At 42.2% G+C, this 17,982-nt stretch overlaps 1 protein-coding gene across 1 annotated transcript in view; it reads right to left on the reverse strand.

The window, feature by feature from the left end:
- LOC140194116 (protein unc-79 homolog) overlaps window positions 1-17,982 on the reverse strand; it is a 338,541-nt gene that overhangs the window by 198,647 nt on the left and 121,912 nt on the right. The window contains exons 23-26 of the mRNA XM_072251578.1: window positions 13,102-13,303; window positions 11,935-12,114; window positions 10,563-10,631; window positions 9,872-10,158 (exon numbers count right to left, since the gene is read on the reverse strand). Coding sequence (XP_072107679.1) covers window positions 9,872-10,158; window positions 10,563-10,631; window positions 11,935-12,114; window positions 13,102-13,303 — 738 coding nt within the window. The remainder of the gene's footprint in view (window positions 1-9,871; window positions 10,159-10,562; window positions 10,632-11,934; window positions 12,115-13,101; window positions 13,304-17,982) is intronic.

The following is a 17,982-nucleotide window of genomic DNA, read 5'->3' on the forward strand; positions in this document are numbered from 1 at the left end:
ATGTACAACAGGGCAGTCAATATAACATAGAAATACAGTCGTGTCAGCATGAATTAAACAGTCTGATGGCCTGGTGGAAGGAGCTGTCCCGGCGCTTGTTGGTCCTGGCTTTTATGTTGCAGTACTGTTTCAAGCAGCTGGAACAGTTTGTGGTTGGGGTGACATGCGCCCCCAATGATTCTTTGGGCCCTTTTTACACACCTGCCTTTGTAAATGATGGTGCAATCCTGGTCACATTACGATCAAGGAACGTGTTTGTAGCCCGGATATCGAACTTTTTGCTGTTGGACTCCAGCCATATTATTTGCCAAGGGAAATCTCACATGCAATTGTGGTTGTTGTGTACATTCCTCCCTCTGCCAACTCGACGTCGGCGTGTAACATCATTTACACCGTTGGGCACAGGAGGACATTCAGCCAGAGACTCATTCCACCGAGATGCAACACAGAGCGTCATGGGAAGTCATTCCTGCCTGTGGCCATCAAGCTTTACAACTCCTCCCTTGGAGGGTCAGACACCCTGAGCCAATAGGCTGGTCCTGGACTTATTTCTATCTGGCATGGTTTACATATTAGTATTTGGTTGTTTGTGGTTTTGTATTGCTATGTTTGTACTCTGTTCTTGGTTGGTGCAACTGTAACAAAACCCAATTTCCCTCAGGATCAAAAAAGTATGTCTACCTATCTATCTCAATATCCTGAATAGTGGGAAGTTCACATCTCTCTGCAGAGTCCTGCAATTGAGGGAAGTACAGTTCCCATACCAGGCAATGATGCAGCCAGTCAGGATGCTCTCAGTTGTGCCCCTGTAGAAAGTCCTTAGGCTTTGGGGGCCCAAACCAAATTTCTTCAACTATCTGAGGTGAAAGAGGCGCTGTTGTACCATTTTCACCACACAGCCGGTATGTCCAGACCATGTGAGATCAAGGATGTACTGTTCAGGCATTATAAAGCACTGGTGAGACCTCAGTTGGAGTATTGTGAGCAGGTTTGGGCCCCTTATTTAAGAAAGGATGTGCTGAAACTGGAGAGGGTTCAAAGGAGGTTCATAAGTCGAGGGATAGAGTTTGAGAGTCGCAATGTAACGATGCAGCTCTATAAAACTCTGGTTAGGCCACACTTGGAGTACTGTGTCCAGTTCTGGTTGCCTCACTATAGGAAGGATGTGGAAGCATTGGAAAGGGTACAGAGGAGATTTACCAGGATGCTGCCTGGTTTAGAAAGTATGCACTATGATCAGAGATTAAGGGAGCTACGGCTTTTCTCTTTGGAGAGAAGGAGGATGAGAGGAGACATGATAGAGGTGTACAAGATAATAAGAGAAATAGATAGAGTGGACAGCCAGCGCCTCTTCCCCAGGGCACCACTGCTCAATACAAGAGGACATGGCTTTAAGGTAAGGGGTGGGAAGTTCAAGGGGGATATTAGAGGAGGGTTTTTCACTCAGAGAGTGGTTGGTGCGTGGAATGCACTGCCTGAGTCAGTAGTGAAGTTTAAGAGACTACTAGACAGGTATATGGAGGAATTTAAGGTAGGGAGTTATATGGGAGGCAGGGTTTGAGGGTCGGCACAACATTGTGGGCCGAAGGGCCTGTACTGTGCTGTACTATTCTATGTTCTATGAATTTCCTGAGCCAGGGAATGGTGAATCTGTGGAATTTGTTGCCACAGACAGCAGTGGAGGCCAAGTATTTACCTTTAGTTTAGGCAGAGGTTGATAGATTTATGATTGGTCAGGGTATGAAGGGATCCAGGGAGAAGGCCGGAGATTGGGGCTGAGAGAACAGAGCAGACTCAATGGGCAGAACAGTCTAATTCTGCTCCAATATCTATAGTCTTATAGAATATTGATTATAGCCCAGAGGAAGACAATGGCAAACTACTTCTGTAGAAAAATTTGCCAAGAGCAATCATTGTCATGGAAGGAGCATGATCGCATCATGCAACGCGGTACATAGCAAATGAAAATATATATTTATATATACTTCTTATTGTCATTCACAGTTTTTATTACATATTAAAGTTTTCTGCTGCCATTTCATGAAATATGCCATTGATACTAAACCTAATTCTGATTGTGTTAAACTAAAAACAATACAGATCAAAAGCAAAATACTTTTTTTAAAAAAATCAGCTAGGATAAAATTGGAGTGGAATCTGAACAGTGTGCAACATAATGTCTGTGAGGAACTGTATTACCCCTGTCGTTATATCAAAGAACAACCCAATGTAAGTAAACGAGATGAGCTCCACGCACAAAGGATGTGACTGACTGGGAAGATGCCCAGTGGGGAAAGGGAATCTGCAGGCTCCTCTCGGACGTAAAGGGTTGTAAACTGGAAACAACGAATCTGTACTGTTGGGCAGAAAGAAATCAAGCCTGCAAATCAGTGAATTTGAATAAATGAAGGAGTGTGGAAGCAGACAGACCAATTGTCTTTGTTCTTGCCATGAGAGCGGAGATGAAGGCTGCCATTTATTTCATCAAGGGACCATTCTCCATTTTGTGAGTGAGTCACTTGGTTTCAGGTTTATTAACACCGGCAAGTGACGTAAAATTTGTTAACTTAGCAGCAGCAGTTCAATGCAATACATAATATAGAAAAAAATAATAATAATACTAATAAATAAAATAAAACATAATAATAAATAAACAAGTAAATCAGTTACGTATATTGAATAGATTAAAAAACATGCAAAAACAGAAATACTGTATATTTAAAAAAGTGAGGTAGTGTTCATGGGTTCAATGTCCATTTAGGAATCGGATGGCAGAGGGGAAGAAGCTGTTCCTGAATCGCTGAGTGTGTGCCTTCAGGCTTCTGTATCTCCTACCTGATGGTAACAGTGAGAAAAGGGCATGCCCTGGGTGCTGGAGGTCCTTAATAATGGATGCTGCCTTTCTGAGACACCGCTCCCTAAAGGTGTCTTGGGTAATTTGTAGGCTAGTACCCAAGATAGAGCTGACTAGATTTACAACCTTCTGCAGCTTCTTTCGGTCCTGTGCAGTAGTCCCTCCATACCAGACAGTGATGCAGCCTGTCAGAATGCTCTCCATGGTGCAACTATAGAAGTTTTTGATTGTACTTATTGACATGCCAAATCTCTTCAAACTCCTAATGAAGTATAGTCACTGTCTTGCTTTCTTTATAACTGCATTGATATGTCTGGACCAGGTTAAATCCTCAGAGATCTCAACACCCAGGAACTTGAAACTGCTCACTCTCTCCACTTCTGATCCCTCTATGAGGATTGGTGTGTGTTCCTTCGTCTTACCCTTCCTGAAGACCACAATCAGCTCTTTCGTCTGACTGACGTTGAGTGCCAGGTTGTTGCTGCAGCACCACTCCACTAGTTGGTATATCTCACTCCTGTACACTCTCTTGTTACCACTGGAGATTGTATCAACGATGGTTGTATCATCAGCAAATTTATAGATGCTATTTGAGCTATGCCTAGCCACGCGGTCATGTGTATACAGAGAGTAGAGCAGTGTTTTAAAATTGACACAATGATACCTCAGGTAATCTGCTGAACTGGGAGTCATTTCCAAATAAGGAGTTATTTGTGAGGTGTTCTTTGGTTAGATATAACAGGCAGGTTTTTGACTGCTGGAGTTAGAATCCGTTCTGCATGATTCAGGCTGGTTGCTAATTGAGAATAAAGAGCCATAAATTACTGGTGGTCACTTGCTGGGAAGAGGCAATAAATGGATGCTGGCCTGGAGCAAAGCCAATAAAAAGGTGTGAAAGGTCAGGCACATGACCTACAGCCAATAACACTGGAACGTAATATGTGAATTGGTAAGGAATGAATACAAAAGCAGTAACTATCGTAGATGTGAGGTGCCTGACAGGCAGATGGAGATTCAACACAGGACTATAAGGAACATGTGGCATGTGGCCACCAGCAAAAACTCCTTTCTTAACTGCTATTATATTTTCTGTTCTTTGACTGTTCCTGGAAGGTCAGGAAAACTTAGGTGTACACACAGATATTTTGTTGAGTAAGTTCATGTGTTCTTCTGTTGTTGAGGCAATAAAGGTGCTTGTCGGTAATTACAGGTTTTCTCTACGCCTCTCTAATTATAAGGGTAGATTCTTGTAACAGTACCAAACTGCAACAAAAACTAAATTGGTTTAAAGGATATCAGTAAGGTCTGCAGGATTTTGTAAAGGTTTTGCTGCATAAAGTCAGAGGTGTTGAAAGTTCAAAGTAAATTTATTATCAAAGTACATATATGTAATGACATACAACCTGGAGATTCGTTTTCTTGCGGGCATTCACAGCAAATACAAAGAAAAACAATAGGATCAATGAAAAACTGCATATAACCGTTGGATAATCAATGTGCAAGTTGTACAAATACAAAAATAAAATAATAATAAGCATTAAAATCTCAGGAACATGAAATGAAGAGCCCTGTTGCTGCAGCTCTCTTAGCCTTGAAGCAATTCATATGTAACACTTTTCATCTGATTTCCCAAAGTACCACTCAACAAAAAATATGCTTTGAAAATTACTCATTACTCTTCTGTAAAGCTAAAAAAGGAAAACAAAGGCGTGAGAGAGCACCACTATGTTAGCAAGTCTCAACTGGAATGATTAAGTGCGATTAGAGATTTAGTCATAGGATTTCTAGGAACTTTAGTTTCTCCAACTTCAAAATGACACTGCCAGAGACTCAAAGGAAACCAAAATGTTTTTCTGTCTTATTGGTTATGTGATATGTTGAGTCATAAAAGGAGTAAAACTATTTTACAATGGAGACTCCCCAGCATCGAGGACATTTTCAAAAGGTGATGTCTCAAAGTGGCAGCATCCATCATTAAGGACCCCCATCACCCAGACTGACATGTCCTCTTCTCAATGCTACCATCAGGGGGCAGTATAGGAGCCTGAAGAGAGACAATCAATGCTACCACCAGGGGGCAGTATAGGAGCCTGAAGAGAGACAATCAATGCTACCACCAGGGGGCAGTATAGGAGCCTGAAGAGAGACAATCAATGTTTAGGAAAAGCTTCTTCCCCTCCACCATCACATTTCTGAATGGACAATGAACCCATGTAGACCACCTCAGTATTTTTTGCTCTCTTTTTGCATTAGGTACTTAATTTATTTTTATATATCTTCCTATTGTAATTTATAGTTTTTATTATGTATTGCTGCAAAAACAAATTTCACAACATATACTATATAAGTGATATTAAACCTGATTCTCATTCTGAAATGCAGGAATCTGTAGTAAACCTACAGATATTAACATGGCTTCTTTTTCTTTTGCAGTCTTGTACAATCTGAAATACTTTGCAATCTTATGTCGCAACACATTCCAACTGTGTGATTAGAATAAGTTACATTGTTTTAAGAGAAAATTTTAAATTTATATGGGTTATAAAGGATTATCATAAAAAAAATCCATTCAAGTTAAATCCATTTGTAATGTTGTAATCAAAGGAGGTGTTGTTTCTTTTAATTATTTATTTCTTTAGTGGACTTAGCATAGTCCATCATGGGTAAAGCATAAAGCTCATCTCCGTGCTGTGAGGCTGTGTCCTCTGGTCTTAGACTCTCCCAACAGGGGGAACATCCTCTCCACATCCACACTATCAAGGCACTTCCCCATACAGCAGGTTTCAATGAGGTCAGCCTTCATTCTTCTGAATTCAGTAAGTACAGTTCCAGAGGCAAAGGCTCCTCGTATGATAAACCTTTTAATCCCAGAATGATTTTCATAAACTTCCTTTGAACCTCTCCAATGTCACCTTTTCTACAATAAGGGGCCAAATTTGTTCACAATACTCCAAGTGAGTACTTTACATCCTTGCTTTTGTACTCTGTCCCTCTCAAAATGAACGCTAGCATCACATTCGCCTTCTTCACCAGAATCAACCTGCAAATTAACCTTCAGGGAATCCTGCATGAGCATTCCCAACTCTAATTACACCTCAGATTTTTCAATTTTCTACCCATTTAGAAAATAGTCTACGTGTTTATTTCCTCTACCACGGTGCATGACCATACACTTCTCGATGCAACGAGCAGGTTGACAATAAACTGGACTGGTCAAAGAACACTGAGGCTGTCTACAAGAAGGGTCAGGGCCGTCTCTATTTCCTGAGGAGACTGAGGTCCTTTAACATCTGCCGGACGATGCTGAGGATGTTCTATGAGTCTGTGGTGGCCAGTGTTATCATGTTTGCTGTTGCGTGCTGGGGCAGCAGGCTGAGGGTAGCAGACACCAACAGAATCAACAAACTCATCCGTAAGGCCAGTGATGTTGTGGGGATGGAACTGGACTCTCTGACGGTGGTGTCTGAAAAGAGGATGCTGTCCAAGTTGCATTCCATCTTGGTCAATGTCTCCCATCCACTACATAATGTACTGGGTGGGCACAGGAGTACATTCAGCCAGAGACTCATTCCACCGAGATGCAACACAGAGCGTCATAGGAAGTTATTCCTGCCTGTGGCCATCAAACTTTACAACTCCTCCCTTGGAGGGTCAGACATCCTGAGCCAATAGGCTGGCCCTGGACTTATTTCCTGGCATAATTTACATATTACTATTTAATTATTTATGGTTTTATTGCTATTTATTATTTATGGTGCAACTGTAACAAAAACCAATTTCTCCCGGGATCAATAAAGTATGACTATGACTATGACGTGTGTTTTAAGACACTTTTAATCACTTCCTCTCCCAGTGTACAGTGCCCTACTGCTTCAAATTATCCACCATTGTTCCTGTACCAAAAAAGACCAAGGTAACATGCCTGAACAACTGGCGACCTGTCACACTCATCTCAATAATAAGCAAATGCTTTGAGAGGCTGGTCAAGGATTACATCTGCAGCTTGCTACCACCCACACTGGACCCCTTACAATTCACCTACCGACACAACCGATCGACAGACAATGCAATAGCCACTGTTCTACACACCATCCTTACACATCTGGAGAAGAAGGATGCTGATGTGAGAAAGCTGTTCTTGGACTACAGTTCAGCATTCAACACTATACAGTAATTCCCTCCAGGCTTGACAAGAAGCCCAGAGACCTCAGCCTTCACCCTGCCTTGTGCAGCTAGATCCTGGACTTCCTGTCAGATCACCAGCAGGTGGTAAGAGTGGGCTGCCTCATCTCCACCCCTCTGACTCTCAACACAGGAACCCTTCAGGGCTGTGTACTAAGTCCCCTGCTTTACTCCCTGTATACCCATGACTGTGTTGCCACCCACAGCTCCAATCTGCTAATTAAATTTGACAATGACACTACACTGATTGGCATAATCTCAAAACGATAATGAGGTGGCCTCCAGGGAACAAGTCATCTGTCTCACACAGTGGTGTCAAGAAAACAACCTCTCCCTGTATTGTGCTGTAGATTTTCTATTTTCTATGTTCCCTCAATATCGCAAAGACGAGGAAGGAAGATGGGCTAAATCCTGTTGACATCAATGGATCTGGGGTTGAGAGGGTAAACAGCTTTAAGCTCCTCGGCATAAAGATCACTGAGAATCTCACACGTGGTCTGTACACACCAGCTGTGAGGTGTAAACGGCACAACAGTGCCTCTTTCACTTCGGATGGTTGCAGAACTTTGGTATGGGCCCCCAAATCCTAAGAACTTTCTATACGGGCACAATTGAGAGCATCCTGACTGGCTGCATCACTGCCTGGTATGGGAACTGTACCTCCCTCAATCACAGGATTCTGCAGAGAGTGGTGCGGACAGCCCAGTGCAACTGTAGTTGTAAACTTCCCATGATTCAGGACATTTACTATTCAGGTGTGAGAAAAGGGCCTGAAGGTCACTGGGGACCTGAGTTCCCAAACACAATCTATTCCAGCTGCTACCATCCGGGAAACGGTACCGCAGCATAAAAGCCAGGACCAACAGGCTCCAGGACGGCTTCTTCCACCAGGCCATCAGACTGATTAACTCAAGCTGACCTGAGTGTACTCTATATTACATTGACTGTTCTATTTATTATAAATTATTATAAATTTACACATTGCACATTTAGACTGAGATGTAACATAAAGATTTTTCCTCCTCACGTATATGAAGCATGTAAGAAATAAACTCAATTCAATTCAATTCACTTTGTCCCATTGCCACTGCTTTGCCCATTCTCTGCTTCTGTCCAAGTCCTTCCATGGCACCTCCGTTTCCTCAGAACTACCTGCCCCTCCGCCTATCTTTGTATCATCCACATACTTGGCTACGAAGCCATCGATTCCATTATCCAAATCATATAATATAAAAATAAGCATTTTTATCATTACTATGGAATTTTTGTTACTATTATTGTCAACTTATTGTGTTTTTTTGGTGCTGGATCGAATCCAGGGCAACAATTATTTTGTTCTTCTTTACACTCATTTATTGAAAATGCCATTAAACAACCTTGATTCTTGAGTCTTGAAATACCTGAACCAGGTGGAACATAATATCTGTCAAGCCATTAAGAATTTGCTATGTTTCAATGAGATCACTCCTTTTAAAATATGCTTGATCTTTCTTCACAGGAGAATAACATTCCTGAAGTCATTCTGGTGAATTTCTGTTGTACTCTCTCTGTCACAAATATCCCTGTTGTGAGTCCTGTTGTACTCTGTCACAGATATGCCTGTCGTAAGTCCTGTTGTACTCTCTTTATCACAGATACCTGTTGTAAGTCCTGTTGTACTCTCTTTATCACAGGTATCCTTGTTGTAAGTCCTGTTGTACTCTCTTTATCACAGATACCCCTTTTATAAGTCCTGTTGTACTCTCTCAGTTGCAGATATCCCTTCCTTGGTTTGGAAAACAGACCCTAAGTCCTGAAGAAGGGTCTCAGCCCAGAAAGTTGACTGTTTACTCTTTTCAATAGATGTTGCCTGGCCCGCTGAGTTTCTCCAGCATTTTGCGTGTGTTGCTTTGGATTTCCAGCATCTACAAATTTTCTCCCATAAGCAACACTGTAGGTAAAGTCCTACTAAGGCCTTACGTCATGGTAATAAATTGCTTTAACTCATCTAATCACAATCTCTCACAATAAAGATGAACACATTATTTGCTTTCCTTATAAGATCAGAAGGCATAGGAGCAGAATTAGGCCATTTGGCCCATCGAGTCTGCTCTGCCATTCCATCATGGTTGATTTATTATCCCAATCAACTCCATTCTCCTGCCTTCTCCATGTAACCTTTGACATCTATCAACCTCTGCTTTAAATGCTCCCAATGACTTGGCCTCCACAGCCATCTGTGGCAATGAACTCCACAAATTCACCACCCTCTGGCTAAAGAATTGCTCCTCATCTCTGTTCAAAAGGAACACTTCACTGTTTTGAGGTGTGCCCTTTGGTCCTAGACTCCCCCACTATAGGAAATATCCTCTCCACATTCACTCTATCTAGGCCCTTCAATATTTGATAGGTTTCAATGAGATTCCACACATCCCTTTCTTTAAACTCCAGTGAGTACAGAGCCAGAGCTATCAAACACTCATCATGTGTTAACCCTCTCATTTCCCAAATCGTTCTTATGAACCTACTCAGGAACATCTCCAATGCTAGCACATCTTTAAATACGGTGCCCAAAACACTCCAAGTGCAGTCTGACCAATGGCTTATAAATCCTCAGCATTTCATCCTTACTTTTATTATCTAGTCTTATCAAAATGAATGCTAACATTGTATTTGCCTTCACTACTGAAAAATATATCAAAATTATTTCCTCGTATAATATCAAAATCAATTTGTGAGACTCAAAGGTAAGAAACATTCCTGTAACTATACTATGATGTTCAAAGAATCGAGATTCTGTCATATAAGGATATGAAACAACAATAAGGCACCTTAGTAACAATATATCTGTATTACCTGTGCTATTCCGGCAATGAAAGCATTGAAGCAGGTAGAAGTGCGCATCTTCTGAGGGGCAATCATAAAGCATCCCTCCTGCTGGTCATAGCCAAGCAGTACATAGAGATGGCGCTTTACCGTGTTGAATGCCTTGGCACTGCTGATGTCCGCCTCAGCACTGCTTTTATCCTTTGCCATGAATTTCATGAGAACTGTGATCAGCTGATGAACTGTTTGATGGTCAATGCCAGCGTCCTCTGGTAAAGGATCCTTTATGATTGCATCGTCCTCTGGAGAATGCTGGCCTAGACAAGAGACAAGACATGATGTTTATCTCTCCTGGCTTATTTATTTTAATTGTTTACTCTAGATTCTTTGATTAAACTGGAAGAAGACTGAAATAAGTATTGTGTTGAACATAATTTGAGAATCAGATAATCAGCACACTATGCTATGTAAAGGCGAATATCTAGCTTAAAACTAGTATCTTGAAAATATGCTTTTTAAATTCAGAATTATAAGTTAGTTATTTGATTGTAAATGCTTTATTTTGTACGAGACTGAAAAGTTAGTCAGCAATTGCCTCCGGGTAATCTTCCAAGATCTAAGAGTCCTTGATGATGATCTGCCATTGATGCAAATATGCTCAAGCACTAACTTTTGATTCTAAAAAATATTCAACATAAGCATAAAAATTACTATCTTTTACCATGTATAACATGCTCCATCATTGCCCCAAGAGTTGGAGCTGACTGTTCATGTCTAGTCAGTCGCAATGCTGTAAACAAGAAGATGGACAGGTCAGTGGATTACTGCTTCTGACCGGTGTCAAACATTTCTTTTCAATTACTATGCTCAAGAATGAGTGTGTGGAACAAGCTGCCAGTGTAACTAGTGCATGCAAGTTCGATCTCAACATTTTAAAACAATTTCAACATCTTAAATTCTACTGATGTAACTATCTGTCCGATATGGCCCATCATGGGGAAAGCCCTCCACACCACTGAGCACACCTACACAGAGCGCTGTTGCAGGAAAGCAGCATCCATCATCAGGGACATCCACCACCCACATCACGCTCTCTTCTCATGGCTGTCATTAGGAATGTGGCACAGAAGCCTCAGGACTCACACTTTGACCTGCTGAGTCCACACCAATCACCAGTTTACACTAAATCCTGCACTAATTCCATCTTATTCTTCACCACAAACACTCTACCTACGCACTGGGACAGTGACTTTACTGTGGCCAATTAACCTAGCAACTTGCATGTTTATGGGATGCAAGAGGAAACCCATATGGCCATATGGACAAACTTCACGTAGCCAACTTTGGCAATCATGATTGAAGCTGGGTCTCTGAAGCCTTCAAGCAACATCCTTGCCATAAACACATGAGATTCTGCTGGTGCTGGAAATCCAGAGCAAGACACATACACACACACTTCCCATTCCAACATGTTGGCTCATGGCCTCCCTTTCTGCACACTGACCTCTTACCTCTTCCCCTCACTGACCTTTCACCTCCCCCTACTACCCCTCCTCCTTCTCTTTCTCCCATTATCCACTCTCCTTTCCTATCAGATTCCTTCTTTTCCAGTTCTTTATCTTTTCTACCTATCATCTCCCAGCTTCTTTCTTTATGCTTCCTCCCACCGCACCCCACCACCCAACTTCACCTCTCACCTTCTTCCTTGTCCTCCTATCCCTCCCCCAAAATTTCATTATCTGGCATCTATCTCCTTCCTTTCCAGTCCTGGTGAAGGGTCTCAGCTTTAAACATCAACTGTTCATTCATTTCCATAGATGCTGCCTGATTTGCTGAGTTCCTCTAGCATTTTGTGTGTGTTGCATTACTGCCAGATGTGCAACAGTGCAACCTTAACTCTCTCCGCCTTTCCGTTCTTATAGCATGTGCATATACTATGTGACTAGTACCATAGAATAAAATTAAGGACATAAATGTAAGCATATATTGGTGACATTTGAACACCATGAAAAGTGTTGGTCAGTCTTATTCCTCTAAAAGAGCAGCTTTTAATAACTAGTCCAAAAGTACTGCAAATTACAAGAGGAACTTACGCAGTTTGGTGCTTAGGGTTTCTGGAAGCGAAAGTGCTCTCTTTGACTCTCCTGGGCCTTTAACACTATCCCGGAGAGAACGCACACTTCTCTGTCGGTTCCGTGCAAAGCGAGCTCGTTTGATTTTCCACATGGCAGCATCACTCAGGTTTGCCACATTTGTCCGGACAGCAGTTATAGCTGGAGGAAAACAAGCTCAAAGCATGAAAGGTACCTGGCAAAATGAAGACACTTTAAAATAAATAGCTTGTAAAATTCCAGGGTCAGGTAAAGGCATAAAGAAATCGAAGTACTGAGACTGATTTCTAGCGGCGCTATACAGTAATACCATGTAATGAACCCTGATTAGACTACATGCACTCTCCAGTATAAAAAGAATTTTCTGTCACTGAACTGAATTGTCAAGAATGCAGGTACAGCCATGGCAGCCATTGCTGGAGCAGACTTCAGGCCAGATTGAAATTTCGGGGATGTTCAGCCGATTTAAGCACCAAGTTCTCCTCTATATTAGAACCATTGACCATTCTGTGTGATACACTGGGTTGTTCAACGATACCCTCTCCACTACATTAGAACCATTGGCCATTCTGTGTGACATACTGGGCTGAATGATACCCTCTCCTCTACATTAGAACCATTGGCCATTCTGTGTGACATACTGGGCTGAATGATACCCTCTCCTCTACATTAGAACCATTGGCCATTCTGTGTGACATACTGGGCTGAATGATACCCTCTCCTCTACATTAGAACCACTGGCAATTCTGTTTGACACACTGGGTTGTTCAACGATACCCTCTCCACGACATTAGAACCATTGCTAGTCTGTGTGACATGTTGGGCTTTTCAACGATACCCTCTCCTCTACATTAGAATCACTGGCCATTCTGTGGGACACACTGGGTTGTTCAATGATACCCTCTCCTCTACATTTAAAGATTTCAAGCTCGAGACCAACAGAATTTCTTTGTTTTTAGCTTGGACTTGCTCAGAAACATCTAAAATTAACTTCTGTACAAGCAACAAAACAAAATCCCTGCAAAACTAAGCAGCTGGTATCAGGTGCCAATGTTACACGACAACAAGAGATGCCACAGTTGTTAAAAAAAAAAGAGGGAAAAAAATATCTTCACGGCCAAAGCAGTAAATCAGTAATTTTTCACTTACTTGTTGGAAATGGAAATTCCTTATTGCAGTCCAAATGAAGCTGAGCTTCCAGAGACAAGGTGTCAAACCTATTGACAAAAAACTCCCAGCTCAAAGCTGGAATGTCACGCTTTAAGAAATGGAGCAGAAATAACTTGCTGAGAATAGTTGGCCTGTCCTTCACAACGGTGTCGAACTGAAAGTCCAGGCAAAGACAGAGGCCCTTTGTGAAAGTAAATAAAAAATGAAGATTAGTCACAAAGACACATACAAATTTGTAGACAGTTAACAGGTAACAGGCCTGCTATTTGTACAAAGTTAATGGATGATAGGCCTGCTATTGTTCTCAAGTCAAAAAGGAACAGCAATTCTAGGATAAATTTCTACCTAAAAAGGTGGCACACTTTACATCCAAATGCACAATTTCAGACCTGTAGATCACTTTCAGTCAGTTCTTAACCACAATAGTAGAATTACTTTGTGTACTCGAGGATGCCCTCATGGGAGAAGATGTTTTGATCTTCACAGGATTGTGTTTATTTATTTACAGAGACAGCATGGAAAAGGGACTTCTGGTCCAACTAGCCACACTGCTCATCAGCCCACCAATTTAGCCCTAGCCTAATCACAGTACAATTTATAATGACCAATTAAACTACCTGTGTTATGTCAGACCCCACTTGGAGTACTATGCTCAGTTCTGGTCACCTCACTACAGGAAGGATGTGGAAACTATAGAAAGGGTGCAGAGGAGATTTACAAGGATGTTGCCTGGATTGGGGAGCATGCCTTACGAGAATAAGTTGAGTGAACTCGGCCTTTTCTCCTTGGAGCAACGGAGGACGAGAGGTGACCTGATAGAGGTGTATAAGATGATGAGAGGCACTGATCATGTGGATAGTCAGAGGCTTTTTCCCAGGACTGAAATGGCTAACACAAGCGGGCACAGTTTTAAGGTGCATGGAAGTATGTACAGAGGGGATGCAAGGGGTAAGTTTTTCACACAGAGAGTGGTGGGTGCGTGGAATGCACTACTGGCAGTGGTAGTGGAACGGATACAACAGGGTCTTTTAAGAGCCTCTTAGATAGGTACATGGAGCTTAGAAAAATAGAGAGCTATGAACCAGGGAAATTCTAGGCAATCTCTGGAGTAGGTTACATGGTCAGCACAACATTGTGGGCCGAAGAGCCTGTAATGTGCTGTAAATTTCTATGTTCTATGTTTTTGCTGGCCAATACATCTTTAGACTGTGGAAAGAAACTGGAGCACCCAGAGGAAACCAAAACACACACGGAGGAGGGTACAAATTTTCTTAGTGAGGGTGCTGGAATTGAACTTGATCTCCAACGCCCCAGCTGCAACAGCATTGCGCTAATCACTACACTACCATGGGGGCCCGGTACAGTGGTTATTTCTACTCACTGTGCACAGGTATGTCTCTGACCGACAATAATATTAAAGAGGATACCAAAAGTTTCTTCAGATACATAAAGTGTACAAGAGAGGCAAGAATGGGGATATCAGACCGCTGGAAAACGATGCTGAAGAGGTAAAACGTAGAAACATAGAACATAGGTGCAGGAGTAGGCCATTCGGCCCTTCGAGCCTGCACTGCCATTCAGTACGATCATGGCTGATCATCCAACTCAGAACCTTGTACCTGCCTTCTCTCCATACCCCCTGATCCCTTTAGCCACAAGGGCCATATCTAAGTCCCTCTTAAATATAGCCAATGAACTGGCCTCAACTGTTTCCTGTGGCAGAGAATTCCCACAGGTTCACCACTCTCTGTGTGAAGAAGTTTTTCTTCGTCTCGGTCCTAAAAGGTTTCCCCTTTAACCTCAAAGTGTGACCCCTTGTTCTGGACTTCCCCAACATCGGAGACAATCTTCCTACATCTAGCCTGTCCAATCCCTTTAGAATTTTATATGTTTCAATAAGATCCCCCCTCAATCTTCTAAATTCCAGAGAGTATAAGCCTAGCCGATCCAGTCTTTCATCATATGAAAGTCCTGCCATCCCAGGAATCAATCTGGTGAACCTTCTTTGTACTCCCTCTATGGCAAGAATGTCTTTCCTCAGATTAGGGGACCAAAACTGCACACAATACTCTAGGTGTGGTCTCACCAAGGCCTTGTACAACTTCTCACCAAGGCCTTGTACAAGGTAGTAATGGGGGACAACGAAATAGCGGACAAACTGAATAAGTATTTTGCATCAGTCTTCACTGAGGGAGAAGCTATCAGTATGGTGGAAGTTCCAGGTGTGGGGGGCATGCAGTGTGTGAAGTTACCATAACTAGAGAGAAGGTTCTTAGGAAAACTAAATGGTCTGAAGATAGATAGTCACCTGGACCAGATAGTGTACACTGCAGAGTTCTGAAAGAGATGGCTGAAGAGATTTTAGAGACATTATTAATGATCTTTCAAAAATCACTAGATTCTGGAATGATTCCAGAAGACAGGAAAATAGTAAATGTTACTCCACTCTTCAAAATAAGGGAGATGCAGAAGAAAGGAAACTATAGGCCAGTTAGTCTGACTTCAGTGGTTGGATAGATGTTGGAGTCAATTATTAAGGATGAGGTCTCAAAGTACTTGGAGGTACATGATAAAATAAGCCATAGTCAGCATGGTTTTCTCAAGGGAAAATCTTGCCTGACAAATCTGTTGGAATTCTTTGAAGAAGTAACAAGCAAGATACACAAAGGAGAATTGGTTGATGTTGTGTACTTGGATTTTCAGAAGGCCTTTGACAAAGTGCCTCACATGAGGCTGCTAACAAGCTACAAGTCTATGGTACTACAGGAAAGATTCTAGCATGGAGAAAGCAATAGCTGATTGGCAGGAGGCAAAGCGTGGGAATAAAGACAGCCTTTTCTGACTGGCTGTGGTGACTAGTGGTGTTCCATATGGGTCTGTGTTGGGACCAATTCTTTTTATGTCATATGTCAATGATTTGGATGATGGAACTGATGGCTTTGTTACAAAGTTTGCAGAAGATATGAAGATAGGTGGACAGGCAAGTAATTTTGAAGAGGTAGAGAGGCTACAGAAGGACAGACAGATTAGGAAAATGGACAAAGAAAAGGCAGATGGAATACAGTGCAGGGAAGTGTATGGTCATGCACTTCGGTAGAAGAAATAAAAGGGTTGACTGTTTTCTAAATGGAAAGAAAATACAAAAATCTGAGGCACAAGGGAACTTGTACATCCTTGTGCAGGATTCCCTAATTGCAAGTTGATCTGTGGTGTGGAAGGCAAATGCAATGTTGGCATTCATTTCAAGAGGACTAGAATATAAAAACAAGGATGTAATGTTGAGACTTTATAAGGCACTGATGAGGCCTCACTTGGGGTATTGTGAGCAGGTTTGGGCTCCTTATCTGAGAAAGGATGCGATGAAACTGAAGGCAGTTCAAAGGAGGTTCATGAAAATGATTCCGGGATTGAATGGCTTGTCATTTGAAAATAATTTAATGGCTCTGTGCCTGTATTCAGTAGAACTCAGAAGAATGAAGGATGATCTCTTTTAAACCTATTGAATGGTGAAATATCTTCATAAAGTGGATGTACAGAGGATGTTTCCGATGGTGGAAGAATCTAAGACCAGAGGACATAGCCTCAGAATATCAGAGCATCCTTTTAAAACAGGAGGAATTTCTTTAGCCAGAGAGTGGTGAATCTGTGGATTTCACTGCCACAGGCAGCTATGGAGGCCAAGGTAGAGATTGATAGATAGATACTTGACTGGTCAGGGCATGAGGGGATAATGGGAGAAGGCAGGAAATTGGGGCTGAGAGGAAAATTGGATCAGCCATCGGTAGAGCAGACTCGATGGGCCAAATGGTCTAATTCTGCTCGTACATCTTATGGACTTATACACCAAGGAACTCAAAACCTAAAACTATAAGGGATGCAGACTCAGTTGACACTTTTAAACACCAGCTCAAAACCTATTTATTTAACCTTGCTTTTAACTGACATCTTTTTGTCTTTTATTTTCATGTTTGTATTTTATCCCATGTTAAGCACTTTGAACTACACTGTCTGTATGAAAAGCGATCGATAAATAGAAACATAGAAAATAGGTGCAGGAGTAGGCCATTCGGCCCGTCGAGCCTGCACTGCCATTCAGTACGATCGTGGCTGATCATCCAACTCAGAACCCTGAACCAGCTTTCCCTCCATACCCCCGATCCCTTTAGCCACAAGGGCCATATCTAACTCCCTCTTAAATATAGCCAATGAACTGGCCTCAACTGTTTCCTGTGGCAGAGAATTCCACAGATTCACCACTCTCTGTGTGAAGAAGTTTTTCCTCATCTCAGTCCTAAAAGGCTTCCCCTTTATCCTCAAACTGTGACCCCTCGTTCTGGACTTCCCCAACATCGGGAACAATCTTCCTGCATCTAGCCTGTCCAATCCCATTAGGATTTTATACGTTTCAATCAGATCCCCCCTCAATCTTCTAAATTCCAACGAGTATAAGCCTAGTCGATCCAGTCTTTCATCATATGAAAGTCCTGCCATCCCAGGAATTAATCTGGTGAACCTTCTTTGTACTCCCTCTATGGCAAGGATGTCTTTCCTCAGATTAGGGGACCAAAACTGCACACAATACTCCAGGTGTAGTCTCACCAAGGCCCTGTACAACTGCAGTAGTACCTCCCTGCTCCTGTACTCGAATCCTCTTGCTATAAATGCCAGCATACCATTCGCCTTTTTCACCGCCTGCTGTACCTGCATGCCCACTTTCAATGACTGGTGTATAATGACACCCAGGTCTCGTTGCACCTCCCCTTTTCCTAACCGGCCACCATTCAGATAATAATCTGTTTCCCTGTTTTTGCCACCAAAGTGGATAACTTCACATTAAATTGCATCTGCCATGAACTTGCC

Source organism: Mobula birostris, chromosome 1 (assembly GCF_030028105.1).
Source record: "Mobula birostris isolate sMobBir1 chromosome 1, sMobBir1.hap1, whole genome shotgun sequence".
Classification (NCBI taxonomy): Eukaryota; Metazoa; Chordata; class Chondrichthyes; order Myliobatiformes; family Myliobatidae; genus Mobula; species Mobula birostris.